General features: G+C 46.9%; 1 protein-coding gene across 1 annotated transcript in view; it reads right to left on the bottom strand.

The window, feature by feature from the left end:
- The window catches only part of SNRPA1 (small nuclear ribonucleoprotein polypeptide A'), a 98439-nt gene extending 82512 nt beyond the window's left edge, over positions 1-15927 (bottom strand). Inside the window, exon 1 of the mRNA XM_063925657.1 lies at positions 15686-15927. Coding sequence (XP_063781727.1) covers positions 15686-15767 — 82 coding nt within the window. The 5' untranslated portion in view covers positions 15768-15927. The remainder of the gene's footprint in view (positions 1-15685) is intronic.
- Positions 15928-20104: the final 4177 nt, after the last annotated feature.

The following is a 20104-nucleotide window of genomic DNA, read 5'->3' as shown; positions in this document are numbered from 1 at the left end:
GAAGTGTCTTTGCAATGGGGAATACTGCAGGCTGTGGCTTTTGAGACTCAAACAGGTCAAAATCTTCAGGTTCCTTGACTTCATCCTCTGACGTTAAAGGACCTGTTTAACTGCTTCAATAAGGGATTCTAACCCCTTAACTTCTGAATCCTCATCTGTAGGGGAAATCTAAAAAACCTCCTCCCCTGACTAAAATACAAATTTGCACATGGCGCTGTCACACCCAAAGTGAAAAGCAGCTACACTCTGAGGGATGATCCTAACCCCTCCACAACAGAATACAACAAACAAAAACGAGAAAGCGCTGTTCACTTTGGTAAAATATGTTCCAGCTGCACAATGGGTTAATTTGTACCCAGCAAGTCCTTTATGCATACATTTGTTAGTTAGAGGTAGTGTGCAAGAATGTTACTATTTTTCATACGGAACCAAAACCTCCAACCACTTATTCCTTTTTGTGGGAGGTATAAATCAAAGTTAGTCAGAAGTGTTAGATTCAGTCCAGAAAGAAATACAGTAAGCAAATGCTCTCTATTTCGCCACAACCTCAACCATCCACTTCTCACACGGTTAGTTTGATTGATTAGGTGAGGCACATATAATCAGGTGAATCATTATGCTGTGATCCGTTTCCACAAGGACTAGAGTGCATTTAGCAGAAGCACTCACTTGCAACTTTTATCCTTGATGGCTGATATAATTGCCAGCCTGATTAAAAAGTATATGTATACTCCTTTCCCTGTGCACTGGGGTTGGAAGAAAGCAGTTCACCAGCCGGTAATGAGGGTTTATGAGCCACACAAATGACTGTAGCAGGTAATGGAGAGTACTCTCCTGACTCACAACTCCTCTGGTATGCCCACAAACGCGTTTCTCCGCCTCCGGGTCCGTTTCAGCGGCTTCGTCAGTGTGTAAAGTAGCCGTCCGTCACCTCCGATCCTTAAATACCGTAATTGCCGGTTCGCGCATGCGCACTGCGCTTGCGATTCAAGCCTCGTTTTCAATTTCACCCACTGAGCATGTGCAGTCAGCGGGCTTGTAAACCAAGCCTCCTTTTGAGCTTACTCCGTCTGGAAATAGCTATGCCACATACATTATCTCCCTCTGATATATAGTCACTTCTCCACATTAGTGCATATCTATATATATACACATAATTATCAGCTCTATCTTTATATTTATATTAGTATACAGGTGACAAGACAAACTTTTTTCTCTAATCAGTGTTGTAATTGATATAATAAATCTACATAAGATGCCATCTAGTGGCCAATATTAATATGACACCACTAAACATGTATCATCTATATTTCATTTGTTCGTTTATTTTATTGATAGGCTCCAATTATTTAATGGCCTTAATATTCCAATGGTCAATCACATTCCTACCTCAGAGTTTTCTGAACACAACCATTCATTATTGTGTGCTTATTCAGACCCCCATTTAATCTATATAAACCAATAACCCATAATGATCATTACTCATTTATCCATAATTCTATCAATTCATCAATGTGGCTCATTCATATTTTTTATTTATTTATTAGTTAATCGACAAACAGCTGTCTCAATATATATATTAATTTTTATTTATATATTTATTTATTAATTAGTTAATTGCTTAATTTCTACCCCCAACACTACCTAAATTTAATCCACTAAATTCCATTAAGCTCCACCATGTCATTGAGCCCTCCCGGCACCAATGTATCCATTTTATAGATCCAATACGCCTCTCTCCTACATAGGAGATTAAACCGATCACCGCCCCGTGTAGTATTCTTAACCTGTTCAATGGCTACCATACTACTGTTGTCAAACTCAGAATTCTGACACATTGTTATATGGCTGGACAGTGGATGTTTTGCGCCCTTAGATACGTTTCGCCGATGTTCCATGTACCTAATGTGCATGGTGCGAGTGGTTCTCCCAATGTATTGTTTACCACATTGGCAGGTGATCAAATATATAATATATACAGAGTTACAATTTAGAAATTCCTTTATCTGAAATTCTTCCCCCGTATTGGAAGATATAAATCCCACACTCTTTCTCGGTGCATTTTTACAAGACAGGCAATTCAGCTTACCACATTTGTGGAAACCCAATGGCCTTTCTGGAAGCCACGTTTTTTTGGTGTTAGATGTTTTTGATCTTTCAAAATGGCTTGGCACCAAAATTGAGCGCAAATTATCTGCCTTCCTAAAGATCATCGGACCCTTTGGATCCAGTTGGGGTTTAAGGACTTCATCTAGTAATAGAAGAGACATATTCTTCTTTATAACCCGTTCAATTTGGCGGGCACACCCATTGTATTGTGTGGTAAATAACATACTCCTTTTATTACTATCCTCATGATTGAAGTTTTCCCTTTTATTCTTTCTTTTTGGTTCCAATAATGTTTCCCTATCTATTAATTCTACTTCATGAAATGATTTTTCCAATATGTCTCGAGGATACCCCTGTTCCTCAAATGCCAACATAAGAGTTCTTGCCTGTGTTTGGTAAGTCAATAATGAGGTACAATTTCTTCTGATGCGTACAAATTGTCCCCTGGGGATATTCTCCTTCCATTTTCTTTTATGTGAACTGTCGAATTGAAGATAATTATTTTGATCTACGGATTTAATGTGTTTTAGTTATCAGCTTGCCATTCTGTACTGAGAGTGCTATATCCAAAAAACTAATATCCGTTTTACTAAAACTGTAAGTGAATTTTAAACCAAATTGGTTATTATTTAATCCTTCCATATATATCAAAAGTGAATCTACGTCCCCACCCCAAACAAAAAATAAATAGTCTATGAAACGGCCATAGTAAACCAGATCCCCACCGAGTCCGCCTCCCCACACATGTTGGTCCTCAAAAACCCCCATGAATAGGTTAGCGAAACTCGGCGCGAACCTGGCTCCCATGGCCACACCCCGTGTCTGTAAATAAAATTGTGAATCGAACAAAAATTAATTATGTGTTAATATAAAGTGAATGGATTTCAACAAGAAGCCACGAAGAGAATCAGAGACCCCACCCTTTTCCAAATACCCCTCTATTGCTTTTATGCCACCTGTATGTGGAATATTGGAATATAGTGATTCAACATCACATGTCACCAAATAATAATGATCTCTCCAAGAAATTTGATTAATTAAATTTAAGAAATGTTGTGTATCCTTAATGTGGGATCTCAGATTCTCCACGTGGCCCTGCAAGTGATGATCTACAAAAAAAAGATAAGTTACTGGTTAAACAACCCACTCCCGAAATAATAGAGCGCCCTGGTGGATTAACAAGTGTCTTATGAATTTTGGGCAAATAATAAAATGTGGCCGTGATGGGATGTGGACATAACAAAAAAGTGAAAGTTTCCTTAGATATAGCACTCCCAGCAAGGGCATCATCCAGCAATTCCATATATTCTCTTTGGAACTCTGTGGTGGGATTGGTTTTCAACTTACAATAAAACGAGATGTTATTAAGTTGTCTTGAACATTCACACAGATAATCCTCTGTATTTAATATAACAACCCCACCACCCTTATCCGCTGATTTGATTGTTATCTCTTTATTTTGCTGGAGGTCTTTCATGGCCTTTCGTTCCCCAGGGGTCAAATTGTCCCCATATGTCTGTTTATCTGCCCTTTCACAAATACTTCTAAAACTAGCAAGGGTGGATTTGTAAAAACTTTCTACATACGGACCTTTATAATTCAATGGGTAGAAGTCTGAACTTTTTTTGAAAGTTTTAGTTATATCATAGATTGGAGCAATAACCGCTCCATCCTGGCTGGGATCTCCTACCCCCTTCTGTTGTAATGATTCCAGAATCTCTAAAGCAATGTCATCATCCCTATCCAATACAATGGGATTTTCATCCACTTTATGTGCTTTAAGAGTTTTAAGTGCAAAATAACGCTTACGACTTAAGGTCCGTACATACCTGTTAAGGTCGACAAAAAGTCGAAATAAATTGGGTTTAGCTACCGGTGCGAAATTCATACCCTTTTCTAAAAGATTCATTTCATTTTGGGTAAGTGTTTTTTTAGACAAATTAAAAATGCCCTTACCTGAACTCATATGCTCTACCTTCTGCAGGGGTTTTTTATTCTGTTTCCTTCTCCCTCCTCTACATCCTCTGTATCTCTGTTTCTTCCTCTTTTCCTCTGTTCCCTTGCTGTTTGCCACATGTTTGGACCCCGATATCTGCCTGATCCTAAAAAATCTTTATTTATGGGGGTGACATCACCATCATCTTCAGTCTCTGAGGGTCTCATTCTGTTTTTTTATATATATCAGTAAAGAACATATTTTACCAAAGTGAACAGCGCTTTCTCGTTTTTGTTTGTTGTCCTCCCCTGACTCCCTGTCTTTGTCATCTACCAAGAGACCCTCTTCTTCCACAGATTCCTCTTGCCAAACAGGAAGGGGTCTCTTTACTGATTTTTGGACAGGTTTTTCTACCTGTGTGGGAGGGGTAAGTCTAATCATGAATTCTTCCATGGTTTTAGAAATCCTGCAGCCCATTCTAAATGGGCTGCAGGACTCCACCATTTCTCTGGACAAATCAGCTAAGGCATTTTCCCAAGAACCAGATGGACCACTACTCCCAGCCTGTGCGTCCAGTCCTAAACATGTGTTGCACACCCCGGAGCTGCCAACACTTGTGCTCTTTTTCTGACATATTGAACACACACTGCAAATTTTTGTGGTTTTGGTTGGTGCTTTAGAAGCCATGCTTCTAGTACAAGTTCACACACCACATACAGCAGTCCTGTCACTCTACTGAATTAGAAAGACTGTATGGATAAAGGAGCAACGAACAACTGGGGAGATGCTCAGCTGGTTTATTAACCGTTAAAATCAGTATTCAATTTTGTTTTACACCCTTGCGGCTCCTTTTCTGATGCTTCCCTCTGCAGGACCTGTCAGCAGTGTCCTTTGAGAGATGATATAAACATACATATAGATATAAGAATCAGTAAGATTTTTGGCCTTTCTGCACCCCCCCAGTCCCGCCCGTCCCTGACAGCACCTGATCAGTATATTTTTTTTTAAAAAGGCCGCAGCTGCAAATTTTCAGTCACATCTGTGTAATAATAGCCAGAGGGAAGCGCCTCCCAATGTTCTATCAGGGCTCCTTCTGGCATATTCCACTTTTACCGCTGAACCGCTATAATCCTTCATTAAGGGAGTCTAACCTATCTACTCAACATACACGTGTCCTAGCGCGCCATCCCCGTTGAGTTACCTCAGAGCATGGACGAATAATCAGAATCCCCCGCTGTCACGCGCTTCCCCCGCCTGGAATCCCTGCGTCTCCGGCGGTTACCACCTGACCGGAGACGCTGCACTGACACCCGCTGCAACAAGCTCCGCCGTCACACGGGAGAGAAGATCACATAGGCTCAGGACGTCCCCGTCGCTGCAGGGCAGGAGGGGGAAGGCCTTTAGGTAGTACTCACTGTGGATTCTCAGAACGTGATCAGCGGATCCCTTCCACAAGGATCTTGGTCACCAGTACTCTAAAGAGTATCTTATAAAACCATGCTCCCTCCCTTAGATGGGTGGGATTAGGTCACTGCAATCAAACAAAATAAATTCTTTTCACAAGAGACAGAGCTCCCCGATGTGCTTCTTCCTCCTCAGCACAATTTTTCAAACTGGAGGGAGGTGGGCGTGAAAGGGGAGGGGCCAGCTGTGCACTGCAATTGATTTACATATATTGCGCCACCTCTGGTCTCCATTCTTCACACCCCAGCTGTTTAATATTTCTCTTGTCATCCACTAGGGGCCACTGTAATACTAAATTGCGTAAACCATGTGTACTGTATGTGTCATCATTAGCCTCAGTTGTGGTGAGGGACAGGATTCACTTTTGTTTGTCGACATACTTGATGATTGGCAGCCACCAGCACTGGTTTAGCCTATTTCATAGATCGTAATAAATTTGAATTGGCCCTTGTCCACCAACCCAGGGCACAACCGCAAGTATCCTGAGGCAACCCAGGGTGCCACGGCACACAGTTTGAGAACCACTGGTCTATGTGATGATGGGTATAACTGGAAGATGCACAGTAGAAAATGAAGAGGGAGAACAGAAAGCATGAATGGATAGTGTGAGGAGATCTGGTAGGCTGTAATGAACAGGTGCATTTTTACGGTATGCTTGAAACAATGAGGCTAGTAGACTGTCTGACAGGGCGGACAACTAAGTTCAGGAGTAGGGGAAACGGCACAGGAAAAGTAATGGATGCAGAAGAAGAAAATGAGCAGACACTGTGGAGAGGGCAAGGTGGTGTGTCGAATGAGATGAGGTAGGAAATGTCAGAGTAATTGAGTTCTTTAATTGCTTAAATTGGATTCTGCAGGGGAAAGAAAGCCAGAGAGTAGAAGTTGAGTCAGTGACGAGAGAACATGAGACAACGGCAGCACTGAAGATATATTTAGGAGGGGAGAGTTCGGAGAAAGGAAGACCAGATATTAAATTTCCTAGGATGTCAATTTTTCTCCAGGATGCTGCATCTTAAATCCCAAATCAGTACATAGCAGTTATCAGAGTATGGTCAGCATGGAAACCAATTTAACATTTGCGGGCGATTAAAAAATGTTTTGGGTCTTTATCAGAGTATTTCTGTTGTTGTGCTTTGCGGGTGCCCATTGCTTTATACACCGACTTTTCACACATTTCTTCTCACTCCTCAGGAGGCTGCGAGAAGACAATAAGATCACCGGTAAATCTATTTCTCGTAGTCCGTAGTGGATGCTGGGAACTCCGTAAGGACCATGGGGAATAGACGGGCTCCGCAGGAGACTGGGCACTCTAAAAGAAAGATTAGGTACTATCTGGTGTGCACTGGCTCCTCCCTCTATGCCCCTCCTCCAGACCTCAGTTAGGATACTGTGCCCGGAAGAGCTGACACAATAAGGAAGGATTTTGAATCCCGGGTAAGACTCATACCAGCCACACCAATCACACCGTATAACTCGTGATACTATACCCAGTTAACAGTATGAAATATAACTGAGCCTCTCAACAGATGGCTCAACAATAACCCTTTAGTTAGGCAATAACTATAAACAAGTATTGCAGACAATCCGCACTTGGGATGGGCGCCCAGCATCCACTACGGACTACGAGAAATAGATTTACCGGTGAGTAAAATCTTATTTTCTCTGACGTCTTAGTGGATGCTGGGAACTCCGTAAGGACCATGGGGATTATACCAAAGCTCCCAAACGGGCGGGAGAGTGCGGATGACTCTGCAGCACCGAATGGGAGAACTCAAGGTCCTCCTCAGCCAGGGTATCAAATTTGTAGAATTTAGCAAACGTGTTTGCCCCTGACCAAGTTGCAGCTCGGCAAAGTTGTAAAGCCGAGACCCCTCGGGCAGCCGCCCAAGATGAGCCCACTTTCCTCGTGGAATGGGCTGTTACTGATTTAGGATGCGGCAATCCAGCCGCAGAATGCTCCAGCTGAATTGTGCTACAAATTCAGCGAGCAATAGTCTGCTTAGAAGCAGGAGCACCTATTTTGTTGGGTGCCTACAGGATAAAAAACGAGTCAGTTTTCCTGACTCCAGCCGTCCTGGAAATATAAATTTTAAAGGCCCTGACTACGTCCAGTAACTTGGAATCTTCCAAGTCCCTAGTAGCCGCAGGCACTACAATAGGTTGGTTCAAGTGAAAAGCTGATACCACCTTAGGGAGAAACTGGGGACGAGTCCTCAATTCTGCCCTATCCATATGGAAAATCAGATAAGGGCTTTTACGTGACAAAGCCGCCAATTCTGACACACGCCTGGCCGAAGCCAAGGCCAATAACATGACCACTTTCCACGTGAGATATTTCAAATCCACAGTTTTAAGTGGCTCAAACCAATGTGATTTTAAGAAACTCAACACCACGTTGAGATCCCAAGGTGCCACAGAAGGCACAAAAAAGGGGCTGAATATGTAGCACTCCCTTAACAAATGTCTGAACTCCAGGCAGTGAAGCCAGTTCTTTCTGGAAGAAAATCGACAGAGCCGAAATCTGGACCTTAATGGAACCCAATTTTAGGCCCATAGTCACTCCTGACTGTAGGAAGTGCAGAAAACGACCCAGCTGAAATTCCTCTGTTGGGGCCTTCCTGGCCTCACACCACGCAACATATTTTCGCCAAATACGGTGATAATGGTTTGCGGTTACTTCTTTCCTGGCTTTTATCAGCGTAGGAATGACTTCCTCCGGAATGCCCTTTTGCTTTAGGATCCGGAATTCAACCGCCATGCCGTCCAACACAGCCGCGGTAAGTCTTGGAACAGACAGGGCCCCTGCTGTAGCAGATCCTGTCTGAGCGGTAGAGGCCATGGGTCCTCTGATATTATTTTGTGAAGTTCTGGGTACCAAGTTCTTCTTGGCCCACGAGTATGGTTCTTACTCCTCGTATTCTTATTATTCTCAGTACCTTTGGTATGAGAGGCAGAGGAGGGAATACATAAACCGAATGGTACACCCACGGTGTCACTAGAGCGTCCACAGCTATTGCCTGAGGGTCCCTTGACCTGGCGCAATATCTAGTTTTTTGTTTAGGCGGGACGCCATCATGTCCACCTGTGGCCTTTCCCAACGGTTTACCAACAATTGGAAGACTTCTGGATGAAGTCCCCACTCTCCCGGGTGTAGGTCGTGTCTGCTGAGGAAGTCTGCTTCCCAGTTGTCCACTCCCGGAATGAACACTGCTGACAGTGCTAAGACGTGATTTTCCGCCCATCGGAGAATCCTTGTGGCTTCTGCCATCGCCATCCTGCTTCTTGTGCCGCCCTGTCGGTTTACATGGGCGACTGCCGTGATGTTGTCTGATTGGATCAGTACCGGCTGGTTTTGAAGCAGAGGCCTTGCCAGACTTAGGGCATTGTAAATGGCCCTCAGTTCCAGAATATTTATGTGTAGGGACGACTCCTGACTTGACCAAAGTCCTTGGAAATTTCTTCCCTGTGTGACTGCCCCCCAGCCTCGAAGGCTGGCATCCGTGGTTACCAGGACCCAGTCCTGTATGCCGAATCTGCGGCCCTCTTGAAGATGAGCACTCTGCAGCCACCACAGTAGAGATACCCTGGTCCTTGGAGACAGGGTTATCAGCCGATGCATCTGAAGATGCGATTCCGACCACTTGTCCAAGAGGTCCCACTGAAAGGTTCTTGCATGGAACCTGCCAAATGGAATTTTGCTTCGTAAGAAGCTACCATTTTTCCCAGGACTCGTGTGCAGTGATGCACAGATACCTGTTTTGGTTTCAGGAGGTCTCTGACTAGAGATGACAGCTCCTTGGCTTTCTCCTGCGGGAGAAACTTTTTTTCTATTCTGTGTCCAGAACCATCCCCAGGAACAGCAGGCGTGTGGTAGGAACCAGCTGTGACTTTGGAATGTATAGAATCCATCCGTGCTGTTGTAGCACTTCCCGAGATAGTGCTACTCCGACCAACAACTGCTCCATGGACCTCGCCTTTATAAGGAGATCGTCCAAGTACGGGATAATTAAAAACTCCCTTTTTTCGAAGGAGTATCATCATTTCTGCCATTACCTTGGTAAAGACCCTCGGTGCCGTGGACAGTCCAAACGGCAGTGTTTGGAATTGGTAATGGCAATCCTGTACCACAAATCTGAGGTACTCCTGGTGAGGATGGTAAATGGGGACATGTAGGTAAGCATCCTTGATGTCCAGGGATACCATGTAATCCCCCTCCTCCAGGCTTGCAATAACCGCCCTGAGCGATTCCATCTTGAACTTGAATTTTTTTATGTATGTGTTCAAGGACTTCAAATTTAAAGTGGGTCTCACCGAACCGTCCGGTTTCGGTACCACAAACAGTGTGGAATAGTAACCCCGTCCTTGTTGAAGTAGGGGCACCTTGACTATCACCTGCTGGGAATACAGCTTGTGAATTGCCTCTAGCACAGCCTCCCTGCCTGAGGGAGTTGTCGGCAAGGCAGATTTGAGGAAACGGCGGGGGGGAGACGCCTCGAATTCCAGCCTGTACCCCTGAGATACTACTTGAAGGATCCACCTGTGAGCGAGCCCACTGATCGCTGAAATTTTTGAGGCGGTCCCCCACCGTACCTGGCTACGCCTGTGGAGCCCCCGCGTCATGCGGTGGACTCAGAGGAAGCGGGGGAAGAATTTTGATTCTGGGAACTGGCTGACTGGTGCAGCTTTTTCCCTCTTCCCTCGTCTCTGTGCAGAAAGGAAGCGCCTTTGACCCGCTTGCTTTTCTGAAGCCGAAAGGACTGTGCCTGATAATACAGTGCTTTCTTAGGCTGTGAGGAAACCTGAGGTAAAAAAATTTCTTCCCAGCTGTTGCTGTGGATACGAGGTCCCAGAGACCATCCCCAAACAATTCCTCACCCTTATAAGGCTCTATGTGCCTTTTAAAGTAAGCATCACCTGTCCAGTGTCGGGTCTCTAATACCCTCCTGACAGAATGGCCATTGCATTAATTCTGGATGCCAGCCGGCAAAATATCCCTCTGTGCATCCCTCATATATAAGACGACGACTTATGTTCGCAAAATAGTATCCCTGTTTGACAGGGTTACAGACAACGCTGCAGCAGCACTATCTGCAGGTCTCAGTCTAGTACCTGAGTGTGTAAATACAGACTTCAGGATAGCCTCCTGCTTTTTATCAGCAGGTACCTTCAAAGTGGCCGTATCCTAAGACGGCAGTGCCACCTTTTTTGACAAACGCGTGAGCGCCTTATCCACCCTAGGGGATATCTCCCAGCGTAACTTATCCTCTGGCAGGAAAAGGTACGCCATCAGTAACTTTTTAGAAATTACCAGTTTCTTATCGGGGGAACCCACGCTTTTTCACACTTCATTCACTCATTTGATGGGGGAACAAAACACTGCCTGCTTTTTCTCCCCAAACACAAAACCCTTTTTTAGTGGTACTTGGGTTAATGTCAGAAATGTGTAACACATTTTTTATTGCCGGGATCATGTAACGGATGTTCCTAGTGGATTGTGTATATGTCTCAACCTCGTCGACACTGGAGTCAGACTCCGTGTCGACATCTGTGTCTGCCATCTGAGGGAGCGGGCGTTTTTGAGCCCCTGATGGTCTTTGAGACGCCTGGGCAGGCGCGGGCTGAGAAGCCGGCTGTCCCATAGCTGTTACGTCATCCAGCCTTTTATGTAAGGAGTTGACACTGTCGGTTAATACCTTCCACCTATCCATCCACTCTGGTGTCGGCCCACAGGGGGCGACATCCCATTTATCGGCATCTGCTCCGCCTCCACATAAGCCTCCTCATCAAACATGTCGACACAGCCGTACCGACACACCACACACACACAGGGAATGCTCTGACTGAGGACAGGACCCCACACAGCCCTTTGGGGAGACAGAGAGAGAGTATGCCAGCACACACCAGAGCGCTATATAATGTAGGGATAAACACTATCACTGAGTGAATTTTCCCCAATAGCTGCTTGTATAAACAATATTGCGCCTAAATTTAGTGCCCCCCCTCTCTTTTTAACCCTTTGAGCCTGAAAACTACAGGGGAGAGCCTGGGGAGCTGTCTTCCAGCTACACTGTGAAGAGAAAATGGCGCCAGTGTGCAGAGGGAGATAGCTCCGCCCCTTTTTCGCGGACTTTTCTCCCGCTTTTTTATGGATTCTGGCAGGGGTAATTATCACATATATAGCCTCTGGGGCTATATATTGTGATTATTTTGCCAGCCAAGGTGTTTTTATTGCTGCTCAGGGCGCCCCCCCCCCCAGCGCCCTGCACCCTCAGTGACCGGAGTGTTAAGTGTGTATGAGGAGCAATGGCGCACAGCTGCAGTGCTGTGCGCTACCTTGGTGAAGACTGAAGTCTTCTGCCGCCGATTTTCCGGACCATCTTCATGCTTCTGGCTCTGTAAGGGGGACGGCGGCGCGGCTCCGGGAACGAACACCAAGGACGGGTCCTGCGGTCGATCCCTCTGGAGCTAATGGTGTCCAGTAGCCTAAGAAGCCCAAGCTAGCTGCAAGCAGGTAGGTTCGCTTCTTCTCCCCTTAGTCCCTCGTTGCAGTGAGCCTGTTGCCAGCAGGTCTCACTGTAAAATAAAAAACCTAACATACTTTCTTTCTAGGAGCTAAGGAGAGCCCCTAGTGTGCATCCAGCTTGGCCGGGCACAGAAATCTAACTGAGGTCTGGAGGAGGGGCATAGAGGGAGGAGCCAGTGCACACCAGATAGTACCTAATCTTTCTTTTAGAGTGCCCAGCCTCCTGCGGAGCCCGTCTATTCCCCATGGTCCTTACGGAGTTCCCAGCATCCACTAGGACGTCAGAGAAATATCAATTAAATTGCTCCATTTTGCTCCCCCTAGTGGTAGCTGCAGGGGAAAATAACTGAACTGCCTCCTTAGTGTTCCCACTTGCTAGGCTGTTTCAGCTGGGCTCTGCATCCTGCCTAATTTTATAATGACAAAATGCACCCAGACCTTGCAGAGGCATCCCCCTAAATAAGCCTGCCTTCGCCATCCCCAATCGATGGCCGCAGTGTCCGTTCGGTAGGAAAAATTGCGGTTTAGTGGTCACTGCCGGAGAATAGATGCTGTGTGCATCTATTAAAAGTGCGGAGAGAGTATGGAGGTAGCCCAGAATCTCAGAAACATGCTGGGCCCAGCAAGTGGAAATCACGTACAGATGTGTCCTCATACAGTTAAAGGAGGGTGCACATGAATTAGATCACTCGACTGATCCGAGTTAAATGATCCTGATCAGCCAGGTAGTGTCAAGCAACGACCCGTGGGGAGATGGCAGCGGCTCGTTGCATGTGCAGCACACAAGACATGACATCCCAGTCCCAACTGTTGTAATACCGTTACTAGCTGTTTATTGGCTAACACACATATACAATGGACGGCCCTTTCTCCAGATATCGGGCCAACGATTATATACGTGTGTACCAACCTTTAGCCTCCATATACCATGCAGCGCAAGACACCTGGCGTGAGTGAGCTGCAGAGTGTATTTTTTTTTGCATCTTCTTCATGCAAATGTGTGCCCTAGTCACGATGTGAAACCGCTTCACCAGGCTGCACCAATTACTTTGAAATAAGACACTTGTATATCTGCGTGCCACTCAGTCTGAATCTGAATACAAAGAACAGAACTTGGTGATGAAAAAGAATAATCTGTGGCTGTAGTATCGTACGGTCTGTGTATAATATTACTATAATAAGGATCAATACGATTGTTCGACAGTCACGATGTTGTCAATTGAGATGGGCACCTTGAAATAACAGCACCATTATTGTCACACAGCTGTAATGATGCTAGCCACATGTTAATGGAGTCAGCACTATAAGTGTAAACATACTGGTACCTTTAAAATGTGGTTCACAGTCTAGACACAGGCATTTCAGTGTACCCCTAAAGATGACAATGGAACATCATCCCCTATTATACACTAATCAATACCCTATACTGTGGGATATACCCGGTTGATGGGTGAACAGTCAAAAGGTCGACATGAGGTTTTTTGGCAACCTTTTCATACTTTACCATCCATGTGGACTACAACTGGAAACGGTAACCATGCCTGAAGGAGCCATGGGGTACACTAATTTGGCACACAAAAAATCAAAACATGAAAAACTCATGTAGACCTTTTCATGCGTCGACCTACTACACCATAACCACACTATGTATGAGGCAGTGAAGAGTCCATTTAAGTGCATTCTATAAAATTATATAGAGTAGCTGATTGGTTGCTATGGGAAACTTCTCCACTGGCAGACTTCACTCTTTTCACTGCTTCATACATCTACCGCTGCGCCTAATAATGATAAAGATTACGGCAAAGTGTTACAAGTGAAGGGGCAGGTGCAGAGGGGTGGTCTTCAGTATGCCGACTGTCGGGATACCGGCGCACAGTATAGCGGCGCCGGAATCCCGACAGCCGGCATACCGACACTTTCTCCCTCGTGGGGGTCCACAACCCCCCTGGAGGGAGAACAAAACAGCGTGGCGCGCAGCCACCATGCCCGCAGCCTGGCAAGCCCGCAAGGGGCTCATTTGCGCTCGCCACGCTGTCGGTATGCCAGCGGTCGGGCTCTCGGTATGCTGGTTGCCGGGAGCACAGCCGCAGGCATACCATACTACACCCGTGCAGAGTGATACTGACAGGGATGTCTCATTACTTACACAGCCAGTAACTTCATCTTGTATCCTCATCCACAAACATTTGAGACCACTTATTAACTTTGCTTTGCTCTTATATGTAACCACAAGCCCTTGCAGATTTTGTTTTTACTTTAGGACTCTGTATTTGGAAGTCATTGTTGTTGACGTCAATAAAACCATTTCACAGAGTCCGTAAATCGCAGATCACAGGGGAAGAAATTCAACTGTTATCACTCCCCGACCTTCCATCTAAAGTGATGGGAGATCACAGAGGCGATATTCAATTGATCCACATTATTGAACCCATTTGTGTCGGGTTTAGCTACACAAAGCAGCTAAACCGGACTAAACTAATGAGTGTGATCCCAAAAAGTGCCGTTTGTGCGCCCAAACTGGTTACTTTTCATGAACTGCAGCTCTCACCACTGGGGGTTGCGATCTGAAATATCAGCGCCGGCAGCCAATCAAGCCCAAACAGAGCTACAATTGAATAGCTCTACTGGGCACCCCATCTGTTGGCTGCCAGGGAAAATTTGATGCCTCCATAAATATTACTTGGGCCACACCAGGTCTACAACAATAGCACAAGGAGGCGGTTACAGGGGAGTCATTTCAGGATAAAATTAACTTATTCGAAACCAAAAGCCAACCGGATCTTTCAAGCATTGGCACAAAGAGAGCTGGCTCCCACCAGCACAGATTGGCTAGGTTGCTGTAGTTTCCCAGTAACAGCATATGGCAGTGGTTTCCAAATGCGGTCCTCAAGTTACCCCAACAGTCCAGGTGTTAGGAATATCCCTGCTTGTGCACAGATGGTATAATCAAAATGACTGAGGTACTAATTAAGTCACCTGTGCCAAAGCATGGATATCCTTAAAACCTGGACTGTTTGGGTGCCTGGAGGACCACATTTGCAACCACTGGCTAATGACACACCTGGCAGAATAAGTGAGACAGAAGAACAGCACATCTATTCTGGTTGTGTATATTTTCTCGTGATCAGGACTAGTAAGTGACATAACAAGAGGGTAGTAGATAACTTCCACCCTTACAGCACCTAAGCGTTTTATCCATTCGTTTCAGATTACGTTTTTATCCATGCACCATTGGACCCTCGTGGGCTCGCTCGTCACGCTTCGGGCTCGGTGTCGCGCTCTGCTCGCCAAATAGTTTGTGACATGGACCCATGGGCTTATGGGAAAGGTCCACTCCACAAGAGAAACTAGATGCTACCATCCCACCTGTTGTATGACTGGCCTGCAGCCCACCACTGCCAACCAAACACGGGACACACCACACAGCTTCCCAAATAAACACCTATGCAGTTCACCAGGTGGATTATCCCAGGTCTTCCCTACTAAGGCCCCTACAGGCCAGGTTGTAAGAATATCTAGGCTTGTGCACATATAAAGAAACCAGTGTCCAAGCACGGATAGATGTATAAACGCAGCAGGGCCAGGCGGGCTGCTGGCAGTAGAGTCACACAGTGCAGCCAACCAGGGTCCCAAACACACACGGGAGAACTCACCCCGCAGATCCAGCTCCCGATCCCGCACCGCGTTGGTGTACTGTGCTGCCTGCTCGATCAGATCAGCCGTGAGCTTCACCATGTTAATACCGCCGCCCGAGCACCTCCCTCAGACCAATATCACGCAGCAGCACACAGGATGGAGAGTGAGACTGCCGGCGCCTATTACACACGCGCTAGTTAGGCCGCACGACGTCACTTCCGGCACGTTTCCCTCCTCAGCAACCTACAGCGGCTGCCAATCACAGAGCAAGCGTCTGACAACAAGCCAGATAGAATGGCTCGGGGAAGTAATCGAGCGCAGGGGTTGTGGAGAGTTGTGCAGATCGATTAGAATGCCTGCCTACGTGTATAGTACTACATACACCGACCACATGCGAGTGCTGCGTCGTGTAGTTGGTTATGGGGTTGGCACGCCGCAGTAGATTGAAAATACACCAAACATTTCATCTGACGACATATAGGTAGTAAATAAGTCCATATTATATTGAGGAGAGACAGCTATATTTCTCTGACGTCCTAAGTGGATGCTGGGACTCCGTAAGGACCATGGGGAATAGCGGCTCCGCAGGAGACTGGGCACAACTAAAGAAAGCTTTAGGACTACCTGGTGTGCAGTGCACTGGCTCCTCCCTCTATGACCCTCCTCCAGACCTCAGTTAGAATTTTGTGCCCGGCTGAGCTGGATGCACACTAGGGGCTCTCCTGAGCTCCTAGAAAAAGAAAGTTTATTTTAGGTTTTTTATTTTCAGTGAGATATACTGGCAACAGGCTCACTGCTACGAGGGACTAAGGGGAGAGAAGCGAACCTACCTGCTTGCAGCTGGCTTGGGCTTCTAAGGCTACTGGACACCATTAGCTCCAGAGGGATCGAACATAGGGCCCGACCTCGATCGTCTGTTCCCGGAGCTGCGCCGCCGTCCCCCTTACAGAGCAAGAAGAGTCCTGGAAATCGGCGGCAGAAGACTTTGGTCTTCAAACAAGGTAGCGCACAGCACTGCAGCTGTGCGCCATTGCTTCCCATGCACACCTCACACTCCGGTCACTGATGGGTTCAGGGCGCTGGGGGGGGCGCGCCCTGGGCTGCAATATTAAGTACCTTGGCTGGCAAAAAAACACATAATATAGTCATAGAGACTATATATGTGTAAAATACCCCTGCCAGATATACATAGAAAAAAGCGTGAGAAGTCCGCCGAAAAAGGTGCGGGGCTATCTCCCTCAGCACACTGGCGCCATTTTCCCTCACAGCTCCGCTGGAAGGATCGCTCCCAGGCTCTCCCCTGCAGTTTCCAGACTACATAGGGTAAAAAAGAGAGGGGGGGCACTAAATTTAGGCGCAATATTGTGTATACAAGCAGCTATTGGGAAAATCACTCAGTTACAGTGTTAATCCCTGTGTTATATAGCGCTCTGGTGTGTGCTGGCATACTCTCTCTCTGTCTCCCCAAAGGGCTTTGTGAGGTCCTGTCCTCAGTCAGAGCATTCCCTGTGTGTGTGCGGTGTGTCGGTACGGCTGTGTCGACATGTTTGATGAGGAGGCTTATGTGGAGGCGGAGCAAGTGCCGATAAATGTGATGTCACCCCCTGCGGGGCCGACACCTGAGTGGATGGACTTGTGGAAGGAATTACGTGAAAGTGTCAGCTCCTTACATAAAAGGTTTGACGACATATCAGATGTGGGACAGCCGGCTTCTCAGCTTGTGCCTGCCCAGCTGTCTCAAAAGCCATCAGGGGCTCTTAAACGCCCACTACCTCAGATGGCAGACACAGATGTCGACACGGATACTGACTCCAGTGTCGACGACAATGAGACAAATGTACATTCCAATAGGGCCACACGTTACATGATTGAGGCAATGAAAAATGTGTTGCACATTTCTGATATTACCCCAGGAACCACAAAAAAGGGTATTATGTTTGGGGAGAAAAAACTACCAGTGGTTTTTCCCCCATCTGAGGAATTAAATGAGGTGTGTGAAGAAGCGTGGGCTTCCCCCGATAAGAAACTGGTAATTTCTAAAAGGTTACTAATGGCGTACCCTTTCCCGCCAGAGGATAGGTCACGTTGGGAAACATCCCCTAGGGTGGATAAAGCGCTCACACGTCTGTCAAAAAAGGTGGCACTACCGTCTCCGGACACGGCCGCCCTAAAGGAGCCTGCTGATAGGAAGCAGGAGGCTATCCTGAAGTCTGTATATACACACGCAGGTATTGTACTGAGACCAGCTATTGCTTCAGCATGGATGTGCAGTGCTGCAGCTGCGTGGTCAGATTCCCTGTCGGAAAATATTGATACCCTAGACAGGGACACTATATTGCTATCCATAGAGCATGTAAAAGATGCAGTCTTATACATGAGAGATGCACAGAGGGATATTTGCCGTCTGGCATCTAAAATAAGTGCAATGTCCATTTCTGCCAGGAGAGGATTATGGACTCGGCAGTGGACGGGTGATGCAGATTCTAAAAGGCACATGGAAGTTTTGCCTTATAAGGGTGAGGAGTTGTTCGGGGATGGTCTCTCGGACCTCGTTTCCACAGCAACAGCTGGGAAGTCAGCATTTTTACCCCATGTTCCCTCACAGCCAAAGAAAGCACCGTATTATCAGGTACAGTCCTTTCGGCCCCATAAAGGCAAGCGGGTTAAAGGCGCGTCCTTTCTGCCCAGAGGCAGAGGTAGAGGGAAAAAGCTGCAGCATACAGCCAGTTCCCAGGAGCAAAAGTCCTCCCCCGCTTCCTCCAAGTCCACCGCATGACGCTGGGGCTCCACAGGCGGAGCCAGGTACGGTGGGGGCCCGTCTCAAAAACTTCAGCAATCAGTGGGCTTGCTCACGGGTGGATCCCTGGATCCTTCAAGTGGTATCTCAGGGGTACAAGCTGGAATTCGAGACGTCTCCCCCCCCGCCGTTTCCTCAAATCTGCCTTGCCAACAACTCCCTCAGGCAGGGAGGCAGTGCTAGAGGCAATTCACAAGCTGTATTCCCAGCAGGTGATAGTCAAGGTGCCCCTCCTTCAACAAGGACGGGGTTACTATTCCACAATGTTTGTGGTAACGAAACCGGACGGTTCGGTGAGACCCATTTTAAATTTGAAATCCTTGAACACTTATATAAAAAAATTCAAGTTCAAGATGGAATCGCTCAGGGCGGTTATTTCAAGCCTGGACGAGGGGGATTACATGGTATCACTGGACATCAAGGATGCTTACCTGCATGTCCCCATTTACCATCCTCACCAGGAGTACCTCAGATTTGTGGTACAGCATTGTCATTACCAATTCCAGACGTTGCCGTTTGGTCTGTCCACGGCACCGAGGGTATTTACCAAGGTAATGGCCGAAATGATGATACTCCTTCGAAAAAAGGGAGTTTTAATTATACCGTACTTGGACGATCTCCTGATAAAGGCGAGGTCCAGGGAGCAGTTGTTGGTCGGGGTAGCACTATCTCGGGAGGTGCTACAACAGCACGGTTGGATTCTAAATATTCCAAAGTCACAGCTGGTCCCTACGACACGTCTACTGTTCCTGGGGATGGTTCTGGACACAGAACAGAAAAAAGTGTTTCTCCCGGAGGAGAAAGCCAAGGAGCTGTCATCTCTAGTCAGAGGCCTCCTGAAACCAAAACAGGTGTCGGTGCATCACTGCACGCGAGTCCTGGGAAAAATGGTAGCTTCCTACGAAGCAATTCCATTCGGCAGGTTCCATGCAAGGACTTTTCAGTGGGACCTGTTGGACAAGTGGTCCGGATCGCATCTTCAGATGCATCGGCTGATAACCCTGTCTCCAAGGACCAGGGTGTCTCTACTGTGGTGGCTGCAAAGTGCTCATCTTCAAGAGGGCCGCAGATTCGGCATACAGGACTGGGTCCTGGTGACCACGGATGCCAGCCTTCGAGGCTGGGGGGCAGTCACACAGGGAAGAAACTTCCAAGGACTATGGTCGAGTCAGGAGACTTCCCTGCACATAAATATTCTGGAACTGAGGGCCATTTACAATGCCCTAAGTCTGGCAAAACCCCTGCTTCAAAACCAGCCGGTACTGATCCAGTCAGACAACATCACGGCAGTCGCCCATGTAAACCGACAGGGCGGCACAAGAAGCAGGACGGCGATGGCAGAAGCCACAAGGATTCTCCGATGGGCGGAAAATCACGTGTTAGCACTGTCAGCAGTGTTCATTCCGGGAGTGGACAACTGGGAAGCAGACTTCCTCAGCAGGCACGACCTCCACCCGGGAGAGTGGGGACTTCATCCAGAAGTCTTCCAACTGATTGTAAACCGTTGGGAAAGGCCACAGGTGGACATGATGGCGTCCCGCCTCAACAAAAAGCTAGAAAGATATTGCGCCAGGTCAAGAGACCCTCAGGCGATAGCTGTGGACGCTCTAGTGACACCGTGGGTGTACCGGTCGGTTTA

The sequence above is a fragment of the Pseudophryne corroboree genome, chromosome 6 (assembly GCF_028390025.1).
Source record: "Pseudophryne corroboree isolate aPseCor3 chromosome 6, aPseCor3.hap2, whole genome shotgun sequence".
Classification (NCBI taxonomy): Eukaryota; Metazoa; Chordata; class Amphibia; order Anura; family Myobatrachidae; genus Pseudophryne; species Pseudophryne corroboree.
This window is presented reverse-complemented; position numbering and strand designations above follow the sequence as displayed.